This window comes from Oncorhynchus mykiss, chromosome 19 (assembly GCF_013265735.2).
Source record: "Oncorhynchus mykiss isolate Arlee chromosome 19, USDA_OmykA_1.1, whole genome shotgun sequence".
NCBI classification, from domain to species: domain Eukaryota; kingdom Metazoa; phylum Chordata; class Actinopteri; order Salmoniformes; family Salmonidae; genus Oncorhynchus; species Oncorhynchus mykiss.
The window spans coordinates 19,198,344-19,218,982 of NC_048583.1; the positions used below are offsets into that span (position 1 = coordinate 19,198,344).

Genomic DNA, 20,639 nt, shown 5'->3' on the forward strand with positions numbered 1-20,639 from the left:
GAACTACCTTCCAGTGCATGCATTGTAACATTGGCTGAAATACTACTCACGCATAACTATTTCATGTTTCTGAATTATTTCTTTATTCAGACGAAAGGTACTGCTATGGGATCCCCCATGGCTCCTAACTATGCTCATTTGTATGTGGGTTACATGGAGAAACAGTCTATTTTCAACCCTCTCAAAAATGTTTTCTTGCCTCACATCATTATTTGGAAACGGTATATTGATGATATTTTTGTTCTATGGATGGGTGATGCAAAACAGCTCCAGGCATTCCATGCTTTTCTTAAGTCCTGTTCTGAGCATCTGAGATTTACTATGCAATCTGACACACGTCAAATCAGTTTTCTTGATCTTCTGATCTTGTGTGAAGATAATGTTCTATACACTGATCTTTACAGGAAGCCTACTGATCGTAACAGTTTGTTGAGGGCTGATAGTTGTCACCCACTTCACTTGAAAAATAGTTTGCCCTACATCCAATTCTGTCGAATCAAAAGAATTGGCAAAAAACAATCCGATTTCGACAGAAATATGGCTGAGACGCAAAGAAAGTTCAAGGAGAGGAGCTACAAGAATGATCAGATTAATAATGCCATTGAGAAAATTCAAAACGAGACATGACCTTTTTCAAGGTCAGTGGTATCCGAGGGCCACTCTGTGGTATCCGAGGGCTTGGCCGCTGAACGGCACCAATGGACCATGTTAGGACTACAGGAGGGCGTAAAGTACACCATGCAGAGCGCAAGGGCACCGGCTATAACCGTGGCATACCAGTTGCGCTGCCGTTTGTTCTGCTCTTGGTGCACTGGTATTGCGGTTGTGGCCGAGTCATGTGGGGTGCAGTAAGTCCTCCAATACCTGCATTCTCACTTGGATGAGGGCTCTGCAGCCTCTACACTGAGAGGGTATTTGTCCGCTATATATGCCTGCCATGTGGGGTGGATGGACAGGCCAGTGGGGTGCCATCCCTTGGTTTCCAGGTTTATGAAGGTGGTTTGTAAACTGCGTCCAGCTAGGACCCGCTCAATAGCGAGCTGGAATCTGGATGTGGTCTTGGCAGCTTTGGAAAAGCCGCCTTTCGAGTCGTTGGAGTCTGCTTCCCTGAAACACCTCTCTATGAAGGTGGCTTTTTTGGTAGGGATTACTTCCATGAAGAGGGTGGGTGAGCTCCATGCTCTTTCGGTAAGCTCCGAGTGCTACCGGATTGACCTCGGTGGGAGGAGTACATCTCTCCGCCCCAACCCTTCATTCCTCCCAAAGGTTCTGTCAAACAGGCATGTGAACATCTCTTTTATCCTTTCTGCTTATGATCTGGGCCTCCCCCCGGCATGCTGTGCGGGCACTGGCTGCCTATGTGGAGAGGACATGGTCAGTGAGAACAACATACCAGCTCTTTGTCTGCTATGGTGAGAGATCCTGGGGGATCAAAGCAGAGGATCTCTCACGTAATCGTGTCCACGATCAGGACAGCATACCGCCTGGCTGACAGGCCAGTGCTGGGATCTGTGGTGGCACAATCAACACGAGGTGTGGCTGCTCCTGGGTTCTACTGAGAGGAGTGCCCCACACTGATATCTGTATTGCGGCCAGCTGGGCTTCCTCTTGCACCTTTTGCTAGGTACAATCGGGTAAATGTGGCCCCTGGCTCTGCGGTTGGTTCATCGGTCCTGGGCGCCGCCTCCCCTTCCAGGGACTGTGCCGGGAACCCCCTTCCACATTGACGGCCCCTGCGTCTCGGTCCTGCGCTGGGACTTCGCCGCTGGCTGGCCATGTCCCTCTAGCACCGCCTAAATCTGGTACGGGTATACGAATGTATTGGAGTATCCAATATAGTGAAACATAACGAAGGTTACGTATGGAACCACGGTTACGTGAGCTATATGGATCACTCCAATCCTCTATGGTGCTAGAGGCACCTCCAAAAATGATGTAGAGAACGTGTGTCGAGCCAATGGGGTCTATACATGGGGCGGACCCCAGCCGTGATACAGGTGTACACGGGAGTAAATCTCTAAATCCTCACCTGGGGTGTATCCCTCCGCTTCAGAGTGCTACCAATATATTAGTCATTGTGTCTTGTGTGGTTTTTGTTGACAATCTGGCAGGTTCTCAGACTTCTGGTTCATTCAGATTGCCCACCTCTTAGTACGGTAAACCCCGGTCTAGGAGCAGTTGGTAACATTGGCCATCACCGTCCTCTATGTTGTTGAAGAAGCAGTGGGAGCAAAACACCTTCATCGTGAGGTTTCGCGCTGTCTATAAACGCAACATGCAACTATTTAAAGATTTCACTGAGTTACAGTTCATATAAGGATATCAGTCAATTTAAATAACTAAATGAGACCCTAATCTACGGATTTCACATGACTGGTAATACAGATATGCATCTGTTAGTCACAGATACCTTAAAAATAAGGTAAGGGCGTTGATCAGAAATCCAGTCAGCATCTGGTGTGACCACCATTTGCCTCATGCAGAGCGACACATCTCCTTCGCATAGAGTTGATCAGGCTGTTGATTTTGGCTTGTGGAATGTTGTCCCACTCTTCTTCAATGGCTATGTGAAGTTGCTATTGGCGGGAATTGGAACACGCTCAATGGGTGAAATGTCTGGTGAGTATGCAGGTCCTGGAAGAACTATTTTCAGCTTCCAGGAATTGTGTACAGATCTTTGTGATATCGGGCCGTGCATTATCATGCTGAAACATGAGGTGATAGCAGAGGATGAATGGCACAACAATGGGCCTCAGGATCTCATCACGGTATCTCTGTGCATTCAAATTTCCATTGATAAAATGCTATTGTGTTCGTTGTCCGTAGCTTATGCCTGCCCATACTATAACCCCACCGCCACCATGGGGCACTCTGTTCATCAGCAAACCGCTCGCTCCTACGACGCCATACACGTGGTCTTCGATTGTGAGGCCGGTTGGACATACTGCCAAGTTCTTTAAAACCACATTGGAGGTAGCTTATGGTCGAGAAATGAGAATACAATTCTCTGGCAACAGCTCTTGTGGACATTCCTGCAGTCAGCATGCCAATTGCACGCTCCCACAAAACTTGAGACATCTGTGGCATTGTGTTGTGTGAAAAAACTGCACATTTTAGAGTGGCCTTTTATTGTCCCCAGCACAAGGTCATGCTGTTTAGTCAGCTTCTAGATATGTCACACCTGTCAGGTGGATGGATTATCTTGGCAAAGGAGAAATGCTCACAAACAGGGATGTAACAGGGATATAGGGAACATTTCTGGAACATTTATGTGATCTTTTATTTCAGCTCAACACGAGACCAACACTTTACATGTTGCGTTTATAGTTTTGTTCAGTGTTGTGGGAGAACAGGAGATGTGAAGGAGATGAAGGCTTGTGTGGGCCAGGGTCTACCAAAGCCAGACGCCTGGCGATATCCCATTTAGTTCAGTGTCTCCATAGTTATGATTAACCCTAGAAAGGAGGAAAGACAAAGAGGAAAAGATGGAGAGTGTGAATTTGCTTGTCAAAAAATGGTTAGAATGTGGATACAGCAAAACTTGTATTTCTTTCTTGTCCAAGAGGAAGAGGACACACATTTCTGGTCCTTGAGAAAATGGTTTACGTTCTCTTCTCAAAACGACAAACTTACACTACCTAAAGGTGGACTTCACCCTCATCCCTTTGGGGCGATTCCAGACCAGAGGGAGCGGAAAATATTTAGGGTATCAGATGTTGCTGTCAATTCTCACAAAGAAACTTCAAAAACGTTTCTGAAAATCATGATGAAAGTGGGCATTTTAGGCTCTTTTTAGACCTACAGCATACTGCACATGCCTCCTGTAAGAGTTTATGATCTGTGAATCGTACATAATACAGACAATATCTTGGTGTCATTATACACCTTATAATGTGCTCAAACATATGGCGGATGTCTAGATTCAGAAATATACATTTTCAAATTAATTTATTCAACATTAAATCTATTAACCATCCAGGCAATGTCAGGACATGTAGGCAGAGCAACAAAGGGACCAGTCAAGGTGCGTCTGGACATAAAACTAGAGTGGCAGCTTGTAAGCAGTGTCCTATTTTCACTGGACGTGCCACCTTGTCCCAGACCTGCTGTTTCGACCCTGGGCCCCCTCTCCCTCCTCTCTCTCGACCTCTCTCGACCTCTGAATGCTTGAACTGGGAGGATTGGCTCCTAGTGAGTTGGCATGGCTCCAGCAGAATCAAACTGACACAGTACCTTACCAGCTGGAGATGGCTCCCAGGTTAGATAAGATTCAGGGGACCGTTGCTCTGAAGAAGGCCTATAAGGTATCCAGAGCATGAGGAAAGCTGCGCCCCTGAGGTGAGGCTGGGTGGCTTCCCCGGTGTGAGGCGCATCCATGGCAGGTGGCAGACAGGGTGAGATGTTTTTCATCACCAATAAAATATCTGGAATTGGGGTTATGGTAATCTGTTCCAAGATCTGTGGTTAAGGGAAACTGCTACCCAGAAAGAGCCAGAAAACAACAGGGGTGTATTCATTATGCCGATTATGTTGCAAAAGGCTTATTAAGTGGAAGCAAAAGGAACAAAGCGGGGCGGGACCTTCCCGAATTTGTCCAATGGAAACTCTAGTTTTGCTTCTGTTTGGTTCTAAAAACGGTTTCCGTAATGAATTCACCCCTGTACGCCCCACCCAGTGTTCCACCCAATGACTGTGTTTGAAGGTTCCACCAGAGTTGAGAAATATTACATGAGTTCCTTAAAAAAAAAAAAATCATAAGGTTTCTGACGATGATTCTTATGTTTGTGTTCACGTTTTGAAGCGAGTGTACTTTGTTGAACGTCTCTGGCCGCACACAGGTGGTACCAGTGAGTGGACTAGTTCTTTTTGCATGGACCGGTTCCCCAGGTGGGTGGATATTTAGTTTAGGGCCCAATGAAATCTACAATGTGCACACCCCGCCCATTGATACAAGGTAAACCATAGGTGGGAAGATTTGTAAAAAATAATAATAATAAAATGTTAACAAAAAACTGTGAAATCAATTGTGTTCCTGACATTTAATGCTAAGGCGAAGAACTTTGATTGGGAAGGTTGTGGCTTGATAGCTACGTTTGTCATGCTACTTTCATTTTTTTAAGCAAAAGTAAATGTCCAGTCGGATGTTGAAGTTGTCAAGGTATAGTAGCCCAAGGAAATTGCGTCAGTTTTTCCTCGACATATTGATAGAGGTTGGTTGATTGTATGGCTCATTAATTTACTAGCTATACGAGCATAATAAAGTGTATTTTTATTTGCAAAACTTAAGTTGATAAGCTGCTCAAGGCATCGACTCTCGGTCGACGGTCGTTAGCGCCGAGGTGGATCCGCCTGTCATTGTCGTGAGTGCGGTGTGTGATGCTGCACTTTAGCGCCAGGCTGTGCTGTGTTGTTAGGCCGCTAGTAGCTTATTGTTGATTTTGCACTGACAGTGCTAAATGTGTAAAGTGTATAGTCATTGCAAATTTTGTAGTAGTAACTAATATCCCTCTAGCTTCGTGCCAAAGTTTGGATGGAAACGTTATTGCTCTTCTTGCTCTCGACAAGACTGGCTATGCCGTTAACGTTAGCTACTGTAACTAGTTTAGCTAATGCTACCTGTTTAGCCTATCTAGCGCGACGTTTGCAGGCTAGCTAGGAAGATAAGTCTTGTTAAAATCACTAGCAGCAGTTGGTCTCCAACAACTTATCCAGCTTAGCTAGCTAAGTTGCTGATATGACTTGCTATATCAATTTACGCAATATGATACTGTTAACCAAAGCCAGACAGTTGACACTGACAGGTAGGCTAGTGTCACTGATTGTTGCCCAAAGGCCGGTAGATGGCGATATCGAAATTACTCAATATCGTCATCTGCCGGCCTTTGGGTTATGCTGATTTGTAGTGACTGTCGAAACTGTTCTGACTTGACACTGACAGCATACGTGGTCTTCTAGTATGTATCCCAAGTATGTATGGATTAGTTGGCTAGTAAATAGTCTGTAGATTTTCCCATGCCATTTCCAGGTTGTCTTACTGTTTTTCACCTCCCTAGGCTCCAATCTACTAGCCTACTGTGGAGGCTCAGACTGTCGTAATGTCGGAGCCCAAGGCACTCACCCCGACTCCGGCTGGAGACACATACAAAGGATGGCTATTCAAATGGACAAATTACATCAAGGGCTACCAGCGACGATGGTTTGTCTTGAGCAACGGTTTACTATCCTACTACAGGTAAGAACGGGGTGAGATGGGGTGGCATGATATAGTACCTCTTCGCATCCTCTGTAACAGATAAGACTAACAGTTACCAGAAATCTTTGCTGCCTGTAATTGAGGGCCGTTCCTGCTTGTGGGCATTCCTGCATCTGCAGGAACCCCTCTTTATACTTCTATTGGTACATTTTTAAGCTAGGACTCCAGTACACAGGCAGGAGGTAGGGTGCTCCAGTACAGTAGGTGGCGGTAATGCACCTTAACATTGGATGCCAACCGCCAATAAACCCCACAGAAGAGGAGGCGGGGGTGACAACGTCGGTAGCTAGCTAGGACAAAGGTAGTCTGTGTCCTTCGCCTCTGCTTGTCTGGCACTGTTTTCCCGCAGTTCTGTAAACAACGGTGAGGCCAGGTGTTCGACAAGTGGGAGTGAAGGACACTGTTCTAGCTAGTTAGTTAGCTAGCTAGGAATCCGGTACAGCAGGCGGGAGAAGTAGCTAGCTAGCACACCAGTAGACAGTGTACTGCACCCCGCCTGTTAGGCACTGCTTTCCAGCAGTTCTGTTAACAAGGGCAGGTGTTTGTGCCAGTGGGAGCGAAGGACAATGTGCAAGCTAGCTTGTTAGCTAGGAGGACTCTGGTACACAGCAGGCGGGGGCGACACCGGTTGCTAGGTCATAGGATACCGGTAGACAGTGTCCTTAGCCCTTGACAAACTTTGATAATACTTTTATTTTTTATTTGACCCACATTTGAATCGCCTTGACAATCAATGGAAATCCCAAATAACAAAAGTGTCACGGAAGCATGACGATGTCGTGCTTGAGGTGGGGGCATTCCTGCAGATGCCGTAATGCCCCCATGCAGATACATCCTGAATTGCGGGCCGCAATCACATGCTATTGGAAAAATCTAGAAGAATGTCATTGTTATCCAGGGATATGGCTAGGGTCATTTTTCCACTGTCAATGTATAGACAGTTACATTATAGCTGTGATTTGCTCTGTGTTGTGTTGACATTTGTCCTGCACTATAAGGTGAATACAACTTGCTCCTTTTATATGCCTATCATGAGTTTTGACTATGGCGCACAGTATCATAAAGAAATTGAAGCTAGAGGTCATCGTGGAGTCCCTGTTTAACTCTTTGCCATTTAATGGTGTCACAATATTGCATGACTCATCTTCGTTTTGCTTGCAACAAAGACGTGTGTCTGAATGCTTGGCCTGTTTTCGGCCTGTTGTGAACAGTACTGTTTGCCTAACCATTTAGAATCCGGTGATAAGCACGTTCACACACTTCATGGTCCTCTCTCTGAGTCTTGTTTTCTCTCAAATAACTTGCCAAGAGTGCATTTAGCGAGACATTTGCTCAAAGGTTTTTGCAATCATGCAAAATTGCCAAACCATAAATATGAAATGTTTTTCCAACGCTAGGCTAGATTGTCCCTGAGATTCCTTTGTTCCATATGAACAAATGAGTTAGGCAGCAATAGCCAATATTCCAGACTGGACCATCAGAGTCAGCTGGTTTCTATTGCAACACTTCCCTGTAATCTGAGTATTGGTTCCCCACTCCTCTTTTCTGGTGTAATCATAATGGTTCCTGGTTAAACTGGCTGTAATCAGAGACCTTTACCTAATGGAATGTAAAATAAAGCAATGTGGAACAGAGAGCATTGTTGTCCAAAATTAGTTTACTCAATTTTGCTCCAACTAGCCTAAAGCTTCCTCAGTCTGATCATATTCCCTAACCTCTTTCCCTGTTTCTGGTGTTAGTTAGGCATAATTTAAGTGATGTCTTCATCTTGGCTTCCAGTAGGGTTAGAGAAGCTTCTTCCGTATTGCTTCCTATATGGTTCCTTCAGATGAGCAAACACTGAAGAGGATCAGGTTAGGGGGCTAGGAGTTGTTTTCGGACCAGCCATACAAGCAGGAGTTGGAGCTGGTTCAGGAGTTGGATCTGGTTAAACCTACCTTTCTCTCTCACTCTTGTTTCTCCCCAGGACCCAGGCAGAGATGGGCCACACGTGCCGGGGCACCATCAACCTGGCCACGGCCAACATCGCGGTGGAGGACTCGTGCAACTTTGTCATCTCTAACGGCGGGGCGCAAACCTACCACCTGAAGGCCAGCTCTGAGGTGGAGCGGCAGCGCTGGATCACCGCCCTGGAGCTGGCCAAGGCCAAGGCTGTCCGCAATCAGGCCGAGTCTGGTGAGGGAGGGAGGAGAGGAAAAAGGAGGAGGGAGAGGAAGGGATTTGTCTGGGTAGAAGGGTCTGTGATGGGTACAGAGAGGGAAAGGGAAGGAGGGTTGAGGGGGGTGTCTGAGTGGAGTGTATACTGTATGTGTTTGTTCATGTTCCTTTGAGAAAGAGGTGGTTATGGAGAGAGAACATGTTTTTTTCTTCTCAAGAATTTCGGTTTACTGTATAACCCCCAGTTAGAGTGAGGGGGTGGGGCTATCATTCTGACATAATCTATTCTTTTTTCTTCATATACTGTACCAGTCAAAAGTTTGGACACCTACTTATTCCAGGGTTTTTCTTTATTTTTACTATTTTCTACATTGTAGATAACATGGAATCATGTAGTATCCAAAAATATTTGAGATTCTTCAAAGTAGCCACCCTTTGCCTTGACGACAGCTTTGCACACTCTTGGTATTCTCTAAACCAGCTTCATGAGGTAGTAGTCACCTGGAATGCATTTCAATTAACAGGTTTGCCTTGTTTAAATTTTTATTTGTGGAATTTCTTTCCTTAATGCGTTTGAGCCAATCAATTGTGTTGTGACAAGGTAGGGCTATCTTCTGAACACCACCACTATTTGGTAAAAGACCAAGTCCATATTATGGCAAGAACAGCTCAGAAAAGCAAAGAGAAACGACAGTCCATCATTACTTTAAGACATGAAGGTCAGTCAATCCGAAAAATATCAGTGCAGTCGCAATAACCATCAATCACTATGATGAAACTGGCTCTCATGAGGACCGTCACAGGAAAGGCAGACCTAGAGTTACCTCTGCTGCAGAAGGTAAGTTCATTAGAGATACCAGCCTCAGAAATTGCAGCCCAAATAAATGCTTCACAGAGTTCAAGTAACAGACAGATCTCAACATCAACTGTTCAGATGAGACTGTGTGAATCAGGCCTTCGTGGTCAAATTGCTGCAAAGAATCCACTACTAAAGGACACCAATAATAAGAAGAGACTTGCTTGGGCCAAGAAACACGAGCAATGAACATTAGAGCGAAGTAAATCTGTCCTTTGGTCTGATGAGTCCAGATTTTTGGTTCCAACCGCCGTGTCTTTGTGAGCCGCGGAGTAGGTGAACAGATCTCTGCGTATGTGGTTCCCACCGTGAAGTATGGAGGAGGTGTGGGGCGACTTTGCGTATGACATTGTCTGATTTATTTAGAATTCAAGGCACACTTAATCAGCATGGCTACCACAGCATTCTGCAGCGATACACCATCCTATCTGATTTGCACTTAGTGTGACTGTCATTTGTTTTTCAACAGGACAATGACCCAACAAAGAGTCCTTCAAGACTGTTGGAAAAGCATTCCAGTTGAAGCTGGTTGAGAGAAGAGTGTGCAAAGCTGTCATCAAGGCAAATGGTGGCCACTTTGAAGAGTCTAAATATTTGTATTTGTTTAAGACATTTTTGGTTACTACATGATTCCCATATGTGTTTTTTGTAGTTTTGATGTCGTAACTATTATTCTACAATGTAGAAAAAGAAAGAACCCCTGGAATGAGCAGGTGTCCAAACTTTTGACTGGTACTGTATATTATAGTGTGTGTGTGTGTGTGTGTGTGTCAATCCCTTTCCTTTCTTTTCTTCTTCTCCAGACGACTCTGGTGATGAGTGTCCCACGTCACCCCCTACCTCGGGACAGGGCGGAGGGGCTCGTAACTCTAACTCAGAGGTACAGTCCACACTACGCACTCTGGGCAGCAAGGTGGAAGACCTGAGCACCTGCAACGACCTCATCGCCAAGCACGGCTCTGCCCTCCAAAGGTCAGAGGTCAACCCATCACGCTCACACAAACCTTACAATAAACAACTGGTTGAATCCCCATATATAGACACCGATGGTAATACAACAAGATAACTTTGCCCACATCCATAGAACACATCAATGGATGCAAAAAGCTATTGTTTTGTTCTATCCTTACAAGCACATAGTAACTGGTTGGCCAACTAAGGGCTAAGATTTTGTTATGGACCAGATATGTGTCTTGATTGCAGAGTCGTCTGAGTGAATAAACAAATTACAAACACTACATACAAAAGGGATGGGCTGAGGGGATGGGTTGAAGGCACTGGTTGACTCTCCTTAGCTGTGCCTCTGTCCTAGGTCCCTGTCAGAGCTGGAGGGGGTGCGGCTGGGAGGCGACACGGATGGCAAGATCCGGCAGGTGACGGAGAGAGCAACGTTGTTCCGCATCACCTCCAACGCCATGATCAACGTACGTGTTGTTATTGTTTTTGTAGAGTGCGAAGGACGACACTGGTTTACAAAGCGTCGTACATAGAATACAGTCGAGGTCTAATAAATCAGTGTAATAATTTAGTAAAGACCTCGTTCTAGCTGAAGCCCACCGTACGAGCCATCTGTATCTTGACTGTTACACAACCATTTACAAGGCTTTGTAGTATATTCTGAATGTTCTAAAAGCGTTTCTGTGACGTTTCCCTAACGTACCCCCCCCCCCCCCCCCCCCCCCCCCGGGCGTGCAGAGACTCCCTGGCCCAGACCCACCGTACTGTTTTTGGTGTTTTTATAAAATGTTCCTCTAACCTTTCCCTAATGTTTCTCCCCCCCAGGCGTGCAGAGACTTCCTGTCCCTGGCCCAGGCCCACAGTAAGCGGTGGCAGAAAGCCTTGCATTCGGAGCGGGACCAGAGGATAAGGCTGGAGGAAACATTGGAGCAGCTAGCCAAGCAGCACAACCACCTGGAGAGGGCCTTTAGAGGGGCCACCGTACTGCCCCTCTCCCAGAGCAACCCCGCCTTGGACAGCAAGAGTAAGGCATCACCTCTGACCCACGAACGATCTGTTACATTAAACTCTTTGAACCCCTGAACCTCAACGCCAATCTGGCTGTTAGCCTGCTAGTTAAGTCAACCGCTGAATCGACGACCTGCTCTCATTCATAGTATTTTGTTTTCTCCCCCTCTCTCAGGTTCGGGCTCAGTAAAGGGTGACGCGAGCGACGAGGATGATGAGAACGAGTTCTTTGACGCTATGGAGGACCCGGCGGGGTTCATTACTGTACCGGCCGACCCCAAGTATCATAGGTCAGCACGCCTCTACCTCTTTTTTTTTCTTCTTTTTGTTCTCTTTTCTTTCTTTTTCTCTCGCTCAACCTCCTTTTTAACAATACAAATGGCATGGCATTTAATGAGCGATTTTTAAACTGAGCTTTTAGAAGGCAAACTGTAATTGGTAAGATGCATTTATTTTTCTCCTATATATATCTCTGTTTCTTTCTCCTCCACCCAGAAGGTCAGGAAGTAACGTCAGTTGTCTCAGCACTGAGACTGGGATTGATGACCAATCAGTGAGTGTGTAAATGTGTTTAGAAATGTATTATTTTAATTTTTATTACTTGCTTTATAGGATGTCCCTTGAAAAAAAAAAAAAAAAAATGTGTGTGTGTTCTGCCCTCTTCTTTGGCCGCCCACAGCTTTGTGACGAGCAGTCGTTGGGGTCCAATCCGGAGTCGCCGCAGTCCCTGGAGGTTGAGCCAGTGAGGAAGAGGCGGACCAAAATCCCAGACAAGCCCAACTATTCTCTGAACCTCTGGAGCATCATGAAGAACTGCATCGGCAAGGAGCTCTCCAAGATCCCCATGCCTGTAAGAAACACGTGTAGTTGTGTGTGTGTGTGACTATAGACTACTGCAGCACACTCTAAGCATTGCTTTCAGCTCTGTGTATTGTATTGAACGAGGGCAATCGGGAGAGAACATCTTTCTGGAATGAAATGCATCGACAGGTAACTGCCAGAAATAAAGGAAACACTCTACTTGAGTGGATACAGAGTATATTGAAAGCAGGTGCTTCCACACAGCATGGTTCCTGAGTTTATTAAGCGGTTAAGGAGCATAGGGGGTTTAAAGTGTGTGTGAGACAACGTTTTCCATCAACAAAACACCGACTGTTGGAATGTTTCATGGAACAATGGTGTTGCATCCTTCCAATAGAGTTCCAGACATTTGCAGAATCAATGCTAAGGCGCATTGACACTTCATGTCAGTGTTTCCTTTATTTTGGCAGTTACCTGTATTTTTCCCTAACTTGTCCATTCCAAGTTTCCTTTCTCTCCCCCTTTTCTCCCCTTCTCAGGTGAACTTCAACGAACCAATTTCCATGCTCCAGCGTCTATCCGAGGACTTGGAGTACTATGAGCTCCTAGACAAGGCAGCTAAATGCCAGAGCTCTCTGGAGCAGCTGTGCTACGTGGCTGCCTTCACTGTATCATCCTACTCCACTACGGTCCACCGCACAGGGAAACCCTTCAACCCCCTACTGGGGGAGACCTACGAACTGGACCGGCTGAGGGAGAGCGGCTACCGCTCACTGTGTGAACAGGTAAAAAAGGGAGGGAGGGGGGGCAAGGGAAAGACTGGTAGGAAAGAGAGGAAATTGGAAAAACAGAAGGGGGAGTGAGGGCTACAGGTTCAAATGGCTAAGAGGGAGGGGGCAGAGAGGGGGAGTATTAGAAAATAAGCTTTGCATCTACAGTGGCTATATGTTTTTAAAACCAATACACATTCAATAAACCACAAATTGACATCGCAACAATTTTGATCGTATCAATCTGGTTTATTGCAACGAGGAGACCCCTTCAGAACAAAAGCAGAGAAGGCCCTTAAGCATTAATCTCACAGCATCAAATGTTCTGTAAACACCAGCCCGAAAGGCTTGCAGGAAGTCGCTGCTACAGTGTCACAGATACATTATCGCTGTCCTAGAATCCAGTCTGGCGTCAAACATTAACCATAACATTCAACACTGACAGACATTCGATACTGGCAGTTAAACAGGTCAAATGTAAGAAGATAAGTACTTGGTTACAACAGATAAATATAAACTAACAAGTGACAACTACTTAATTAGATATATTACTTCAACATACAGTACCAGACAAAGGTTTGGACACCTACTCATTCAAGGCTTTTTCTTTATTTTGACTATTTTCTACTTTGTAGAATAATAGTAAAGAAATCGACACTATGAAATAACACATGGAATCATGTCATTACCAACAAAGTATTAAACATAACTAAATATATTTGATATTCTTCAACATATCCACCCTTTGTCTTGATGACAGCTTTGCACACTCTTGGTATCTTCTCAACCAGCTTCACAGGGAATGCTTTTCCAACAGTCTTGAAGGAGTTCCCACATATGCTGAGCACTTGTTGGCTGCTTTTCCTTCACTCTGCGGTCCAACTCATCCCAAACCATCTCAATTGGGTTGAAGTTGGGAGATTGTGGAGGCCAGGTCATCTGATGCAGCACTCCATCACTCTCCTCCTTGGTCAAATAGCCCTGACACAGCCTGGAGGTGTGTTGGGTAAGTGTCCTGTTTGCAGCAATTCAACCATGAAGGCCTGATCCACACAGTCTTCTCTGAACTGTTGTGTCTGTTCCTTGAACTCTGAAGCATTTATCTGGGCTGCAATTTCTGTGGCTGGTCATTTTAATGAACTTATCCTCTGCAGCAGAGGTAACTCTGGGTCTTCTTTTTCTGTGATGGTCCTCATGAGAGGTAGTTTCATCATAGCACTTCATGGTTTTTTTTGCGACTGCACTTGAGTAGATTTTCAAAGTTCTTGAAATTTTCCAGATTGACTGACCTTCATGTCTTAAAGTAATGATGGACTTATTTGCTTATATGAGCTGTTTTGGTCTTTTACCAAATAGGGCTATATTCTGTATACTTGTCACAACACAACTGATTGGCTCAAACGCATTAAGGAAAGAAATTCCACAAATTAACTTTTTTAGCAAGGCACACCTGTTAATTGTAATGCATTTTCAAGGTGACTACCTCATGAAGCTGGTTGAGAAAATGCAAAGCTGTCAAGGCGAAGGGTGGCTACTTTAAAGAATCTCAAATATATAAAATATATTTTGATTTGTTTAACTTTTTTGCTTACTACATGATTCCATATGTGTTATTTCATAGTTTTAGATGTCTTCATTATTATTCTACAAAGTAAAAATGAAGAAAAACCCTGCAATGAGTAGGTGTCCAAACATTTCACTAGTACTGTACATGGTTAATTCCTGTTTCCCTTCCCCAAGGGAATGCATCTGTCTGTGTCTCCCCGCACATACAATTATGTTTATTACATATCAATCCATATCAACAGTAAATCAAATACAGGAAAATAATGACTCAAATCATTTCCCATTACAATTCTCACAGTACATTTACAGGGAAGGCATCGATGGGTAGTGGTACCTCTAGAAACAGCCAGTTAGTCAGAGAACTGTCAAGAGTTCCAGCACTGTCCTTCACCTGTGGTGCTGAAACGTTCCCTTCTGCTGTAGCACATACCAACAGTACGCCACATAATACCCATAAAACCACGGAAATGGTTCCAATGGTTTTTCCACCATTCATTTTTCACATTGTGTGTTTTACAAAAGAAATTGAATTAACTGTGTTTGGTGTCGGCTTACCTTTTGCGTGATGTTTTTGATAGCCGTGAGTTTTATCAATATATTTGCCTCAATTGACAAAAAAAATATTGCTACGCTAATTATTGATGAAGTTACCTTGTCCAAGACATTTGCGCGGTTATCAACACATCACGCCAGGGTAAGCCTACACAAAACACAAACCTTATGAATTACTTCTAAAATCCCAATGGAAAAATTAATGTAAAAAAACCCAGACCCACCATTTCCGGGTTTCATGACTCATACTCTGGTACTCAATTCCCTGGGAGGGAAAGAGAGGAAAACGGAGAGGAATACACCCTAGTGTCAGCTGTGAGAAACAACGTCTCTCTTTATTCACACACTTACACTTTACATACATTTTTACATGTGGTTGTGCTGGGCTAAAACAACACATCTGACTCAAATAATCGGCTAATCATCAAGCCATTAATTAGTCGAATCAGGTGTTTTTAGTGCAAAGTTAAAAATAAAAATGGTACTCTGTGGGTCCCCAGGACCGGAGTTGCAAAACACTGTGCTTAGTGACTCAATTGTAATATCACCCTACCCAATCCTCCTCCATCCAGGTGAGTCACCACCCTCCTGCAGCGGCTCATCATGCCATCTCAGAGAGAGGCTGGACCCTCCGACAGGAGATCTCCCTCGCCAGCAAGTTCAGGGGAAAATACCTCTCCATCATGCCTCTGGGTAAGGCAGTGTGTGAGGACTGATAGTTGCAGCCAATGTTTTCATCACGCTCAATCTTTGTTTGTTTAGTTGGCATTTGACATGTTTACTGTGGTGTAACTGTCTTCCACAGGCTCTATCCAATGTATGTTTGAGAAGAGCAACAATCACTACTCGTGGAAGAAAGTTACTACAACAGTACACAACATCATTGTGGGCAAATTGTGGATCGACCAGGTAAGAAAAATATCACACACGATGGCTATATCTGTTAAAGTGACATTATCATGCCACAATCTTTGGAATAGACATATGCAGAACCAACTGTGGGTGTTAGGAGATTTTAGACATTCAAGATGTATTTTGTTGATCTACACACACACAGAATTCCATTTTCTCTCTCTGTTTTTCTCAGTCGGGCGAGATAGACGTGGTGAACCACCGGACCGGCGACCGCTGCCATCTCAAGTTTGCCCCGTACAGCTACTTCTCCAGAGACGTGGCCAGGAAGGTGACTGGTGTGGTGGCAGACAAGGAGGGTAAGGCCCACTATGTGCTGTCAGGGACGTGGGATGAGAAGATGGAGTTCTCCAGGGTGATGCAGAGTAATAAGGGCGAGAACGGCACCGAGGGCAAACAGAAGACCGTCTACCAGACGCTCAAAGCCAAGGAGCTCTGGAAGAAGAACCCACTACCGTGAGTAGAGGGTGGGGGTGGGTGAGGGTGTGTTTTTTACATTTTTATTTAGATGTATTTTTTGCTGAAGTGCAGCAAACGAGAAAGACATTTGGTGTGTCAAAGAACACAGCTTTTTCAATCATCTCACCTCTGTTGTTTGGGCTCTCTCATTTCCCTTCTTTATTTCCCATCCTCTCATCTGCAGTGAGGGTGCGGAGACCATGTACTACTTCTCGTCGCTGGCGCTGACGCTCAACGAGCCCGAGGAGGGTGTGGCGCCCACCGACAGCCGGCGACGGCCCGACCAGCAGCTGATGGAGGCGGGCCGGTGGGACGAGGCCAACGCCGAGAAGCAACGGCTGGAGGAGAAGCAGAGGAGCGTCCGCCGCGAGAGGGAGCGAGAGGCCCAGCAGGCAGCCAACCTGCCTGAGGAGGGGGCAGAGGGGGTGGAAGTAGCGGAGGACGGTGAGAAAGAGGGAGGGGGGCGAGGGAAGGAGGTGCAAGAAGGGCTATATCCCAGTTTATCTCCTTCCTTCCAAGGTGTTCACTTTCCTGTACTTATTTGAAAGGAAATGACTGGTATAAGAAACATGGTGGAGACACCCACTAACCTATGTCTCACCAATCCAATATTTGAAGTAGTAAACAAGTGCACAATTGAGGATATTATTGGGACATTCCCAAGATGGGAGCAAGATCCATTTCTTGTGCTTGTAAGCAAGTACTCACCATTAACTTGAATGAGGAGTCTGGTCTCTTTGGCTTCTATTGTAGTTAGAGAGAGGAAAAGGAGATGGAGGCAGGTTGGAGGAAAGACAAAGTGAGTGTGTCGTCCCAGAGCTGTCTGTGTTCATAGTCTACCTGTCTGTCCCTTTCTCCTCTTGTATATATCTCTGTCTTTCACACGTTTGTCTGTCTCTCTGTCCCCCAAGCTGTCATTGAGGACTCTTTCATCACTGACTCGCCTTTGAAAAGCAAGTACTCCTCTCTTCCCCCTATTGTCTCACTACCTTTACTATCACACACACACACAATCCGTTCCACTTTTCACACGGTAGGTGTATGTAATAACTCTGACGAGCCATCATATCCCACTTTCTTTATTCATCTATCCATCCTTGGTTTGTGCTGTGTTCAGCCGATGCAGTGGAGATTGGTACAGAAGCGAGCCAGGCTTCGGACGAAAGCAAGTACCACAAACTCCCGCCCTTCCTCCGTCCATCTGTGTCCTTATAGCACACTCCCTCGTTTTCTCCACCCTTTCGCTCTCTTATTCCCTCTCCTGACACTTGATCCTGCTATCACTGTCCGTTTAGTGTGTGTATACAAAGGTAGTTGGCTAGCTTTTTTTGTGTCGCAAATATGCTTGTCAATCAATACTGTGTTCATTAGTGCACACTGTAACAAAATGTTTTGCAACAACTCTTATTTGACAAGTTCAGGTAGTCCCTTCTTGTTTTGGAATGTTTGTCTACCTAAGATGTCTAGTGAATATGACCCAGATTTCCAGGCTATGCCTAGAAATGACTTATCATTGGTGCTGTGAAATTCACCTTTGAATTCTAATACTCGAGGAATGTTTAAATTGATATGCAGCAATGTCCTGTGGTAGCAAACAGCTCAGTAGCGTAGTTAAAATAGGCTAGCTTTAATTTTTCACATCACACCAGTAAGTATCATAGTATATGAAATACATGTATTTGGTTAGGTTGCAGGTTCGCCCCCCCCTTCCCCTCTTCTTTTCATAATTTCATTCCTTTGTCAATTTTTCATGTTCCTCTCTCCCCCTTCAGCGGACCCCGATGATTCTCCACCTCACACTCCAAGCAAGTAGCCCTCTACTCTTTTCCTCTCTATATCACTGTTTTTCTATCCACACACTCACATACTCATCTGTCAGTCTTCCCTTTTGCAGCCTCACGTGGTCCGCCCCTCTCAGAGTATCAAAGCAAGTATTCATTGTTCGGGACACACACAACCATGATTTAATTCTCGTACCTTTTTAGATACAATTTCCACATCAGCCATCATTCCACCATCCCTCATATTTCCATTTCCCCCCCCCCCCCCCCCAGTCGATGACATGGAAGGTCATTATGGAGCTGCTGTCAAAAGCAAGTAGCACCAGTGCTGTTCTTTCTCTCTCCTTCTGTCTCTTTCTCTGTTGTTGTTTGTCTGTAGTATGTCTCCTTCCTCTTAGAAGCTCTAGTAGTTGCAGTATAACTTGGTTGAGAAATACTAGTTCCCAAAGTCTTGCGGTGGTCGTATGTCAAATCTTGTAGCACTAGAAATGATAACTCTGGTAACTATTGTAGCTAGACACCACCATACTGCTGCAATGTTGTCCTTGTCATCCTATTGTTCTAATGTTCTGCTTCTCCAGGATCATACCAAAGAGGGATGAGCCAATCCAATCATAATCATTGCCCAAGCAGTGACCGAAAAACTCCTGACCTCATCCTTCTTTTATATGGTCTTGATGCAGAAGTCCCTGTCCCAAAGCTTCCATGGCAGGTCCTCAACATCTATGGTTATTTCAATGGATTAAATGGCTTTCTTTTTCTCTTATTCCCGTCAGGTGTCCACCAGGACAACTATGAGGCGATGTGGTTCGAGCGGACTGAGGACGCCGTCACGGGAGAGTCCATGCACGTCTACAAGGGGGGCTACTGGGAAGCGAAGGACCACGGCAGCTGGGACGTGTGCCCCGATATATATTGACCCCCCCCCCCCATCAGCGAATAGTACTAACCCAGGCATTTGGAATATGGAAGGCCACAAGCTGCCCTTTTTCCCCAATTGAAGAAGGGGCAACCTGGGTATCGACCCTGTTTAACCCCAACCCTCCCTCTTTCAGGATAGATTTTGGGTTGTAATGCCCCCAACCTCTCCCCTATCACTCTCTGTGGGGATGGTGTGCACAGGGGCAGTGTGACCCTGCAGGACAGTGCAAACGGACAGGGGGACAGACCTGTTTTCTTCTGCCTTCATCTTCTGTGTAGGGTCCGTTTCTCCTAGATGCTGATCTGGGGTCCGTTTTGCATTTCCCACCATTGGGGGAGCCGAAGCTGATCCTAGATCTGTAGCTAGGGAAAACGTCACCCCCGATGCTTCAGCTTCACTCCAATGATTAGATATCTCCCTGTAGAGCCACTGGCTAGGCCTTTGTCTTTCTCTGTCTCTTCCTTTGCCGCTCTCTTTCTCTCACACTTCATCTCTTGCTATGTTAGTCTGGAAAAGACTGGGGGCAGATTCTAGCGATTTAACACTAACTCTACCTTGTTCCTCTTCCTAAGGATATGGACAGTTTTGTATGAGTATGTGAAGAGAGGAGGGGGGGTTATAATAGCAATGGGTTGGTGCTTATGTCTGTTTTGAGGCTGCCAGATTTTCAAAGTTTCACAAATGCTGTAAAGAGGTGTGTGTGTGTCCTCCAGAACTTGGTGACATCACATTAGCTCCTCTGCTGCTTGGCACAAGGATAATTTGGGCTTGGAGCCTGTTTTCCATCTCAAAGCAGCGTAATGGTCTAAATGAAGGATGTATCGCCATAATACTATTTAAACAGTTCCTACTACGCCCTACATCCCAAAGATAACTTCCACCTCTTCCAACAGCAAAGCAATCTAGCGTAGCTGTAGTTTTTTAAAAATAGGATTAGTGTGTGGAGCAGACTTGATCGTAACATATTGGAATAGTGGCCTAGTACTTTACTGGGATGTGTGTCCAAAATAGCACCCTATTCCCTATATAGTGCACTTCTTTTGACACCTTATAGGCCGTGTTCAAAAGTTGTGCACTATAAATTAATAGGGATTCAGGGTGTGTGAGGCCACTCTTCGTCTACATAAATTAAAGTGTGTGTGCAGTGCTAGTACACAATGTGAGCTTGAGTGCAAGGTTTGAGTTCCAAAAATAAATCTTATTTTCAAGTGTACTTAATGTTTGAGTGTGAGGAAAAACTAAAACAGATTGCTAATATTTGTATATATATATCAAATGAAGTAATAATGAGTGTGTTTAAGGTCAGAGAGAACATGAGTTTCTCCTAAAACTGGATTGTCAATTTGTTTGATCACTTCTGTGTTGTCCTAACCCCTGGCCCTGTACAACATGACTGAACAGTTGTGACCCAAGTTTGTTTGCACATACACTGCTGTGAAGACCAATGGTTGTGAAAAAATAAAGTGCAAATACAAAAATAGCTTCACAAAAATATCAGTATCAAAACCATTCATGCGTTGTACCAGAGTTTATACTGCCATATTGGTTGTCTTTTTATTTTCAATAATTCCATCCTGTTTCTCCATTCATCATACTTTCCTATCTTTTTATGCCCATTCATTCTCTTATGGATCTTGGTCAGTGC

The 20,639-nt window shown here is 45.0% G+C and overlaps 1 protein-coding gene across 10 annotated transcripts; it reads left to right on the forward strand.

Annotated features, from left to right (window-relative positions):
- Positions 1 to 4,735: 4,735 nt before the first annotated feature.
- On the forward strand, positions 4,736 to 20,486 carry LOC110497465 (oxysterol-binding protein 1). Of its 10 annotated transcripts, XM_021573574.2 has the most exons (17): positions 5,035 to 5,210; positions 6,054 to 6,232; positions 8,220 to 8,428; positions 10,070 to 10,238; positions 10,579 to 10,690; positions 11,049 to 11,247; positions 11,407 to 11,521; positions 11,727 to 11,784; positions 11,911 to 12,081; positions 12,572 to 12,817; positions 15,493 to 15,613; positions 15,726 to 15,829; positions 16,008 to 16,288; positions 16,476 to 16,735; positions 18,064 to 18,096; positions 18,186 to 18,218; positions 18,849 to 20,486. In XM_021573574.2, the coding sequence occupies exons 2-17, from the start codon at positions 6,096 to 6,098 to the stop codon at positions 18,989 to 18,991; spliced, it is 2,391 nt and encodes a 796-aa protein (XP_021429249.1). In that variant the 5' UTR covers positions 5,035 to 5,210; positions 6,054 to 6,095; the 3' UTR covers positions 18,992 to 20,486. The 10 variants fall into 10 exon arrangements, with proteins under 10 accessions (XP_036810293.1, XP_036810294.1, XP_036810295.1 ...); XM_021573583.2 differs by lacking the exon at positions 18,186 to 18,218 and having other exon boundaries at positions 5,036 to 5,210; XM_036954398.1 differs by lacking the exon at positions 5,035 to 5,210 and adding an exon at positions 4,736 to 4,887 and having other exon boundaries at positions 17,203 to 20,486.
- The last annotated feature ends 153 nt before the right edge of the window (positions 20,487 to 20,639 follow it).

What these genes read in the sequence shown, in the direction of transcription:
- LOC110497465 (XM_036954398.1), top strand. Translation starts at nt 6,096, where the DNA reads ATGTCGGAGCCCAAGGCACTCACCCCGACTCCGGCTGGAGACACATAC. An exon ending in ACCGCTCACTGTGTGAACAG is followed by an intron (nt 12,818 to 15,492) that starts GTAAAAAAGGGA and finishes TCCTCCATCCAG; the next exon opens with GTGAGTCACCACCCTCCTGC. An exon ending in TGGAAGAAGAACCCACTACC is followed by an intron (nt 16,289 to 16,475) that starts GTGAGTAGAGGG and finishes TCTCATCTGCAG; the next exon opens with TGAGGGTGCGGAGACCATGT.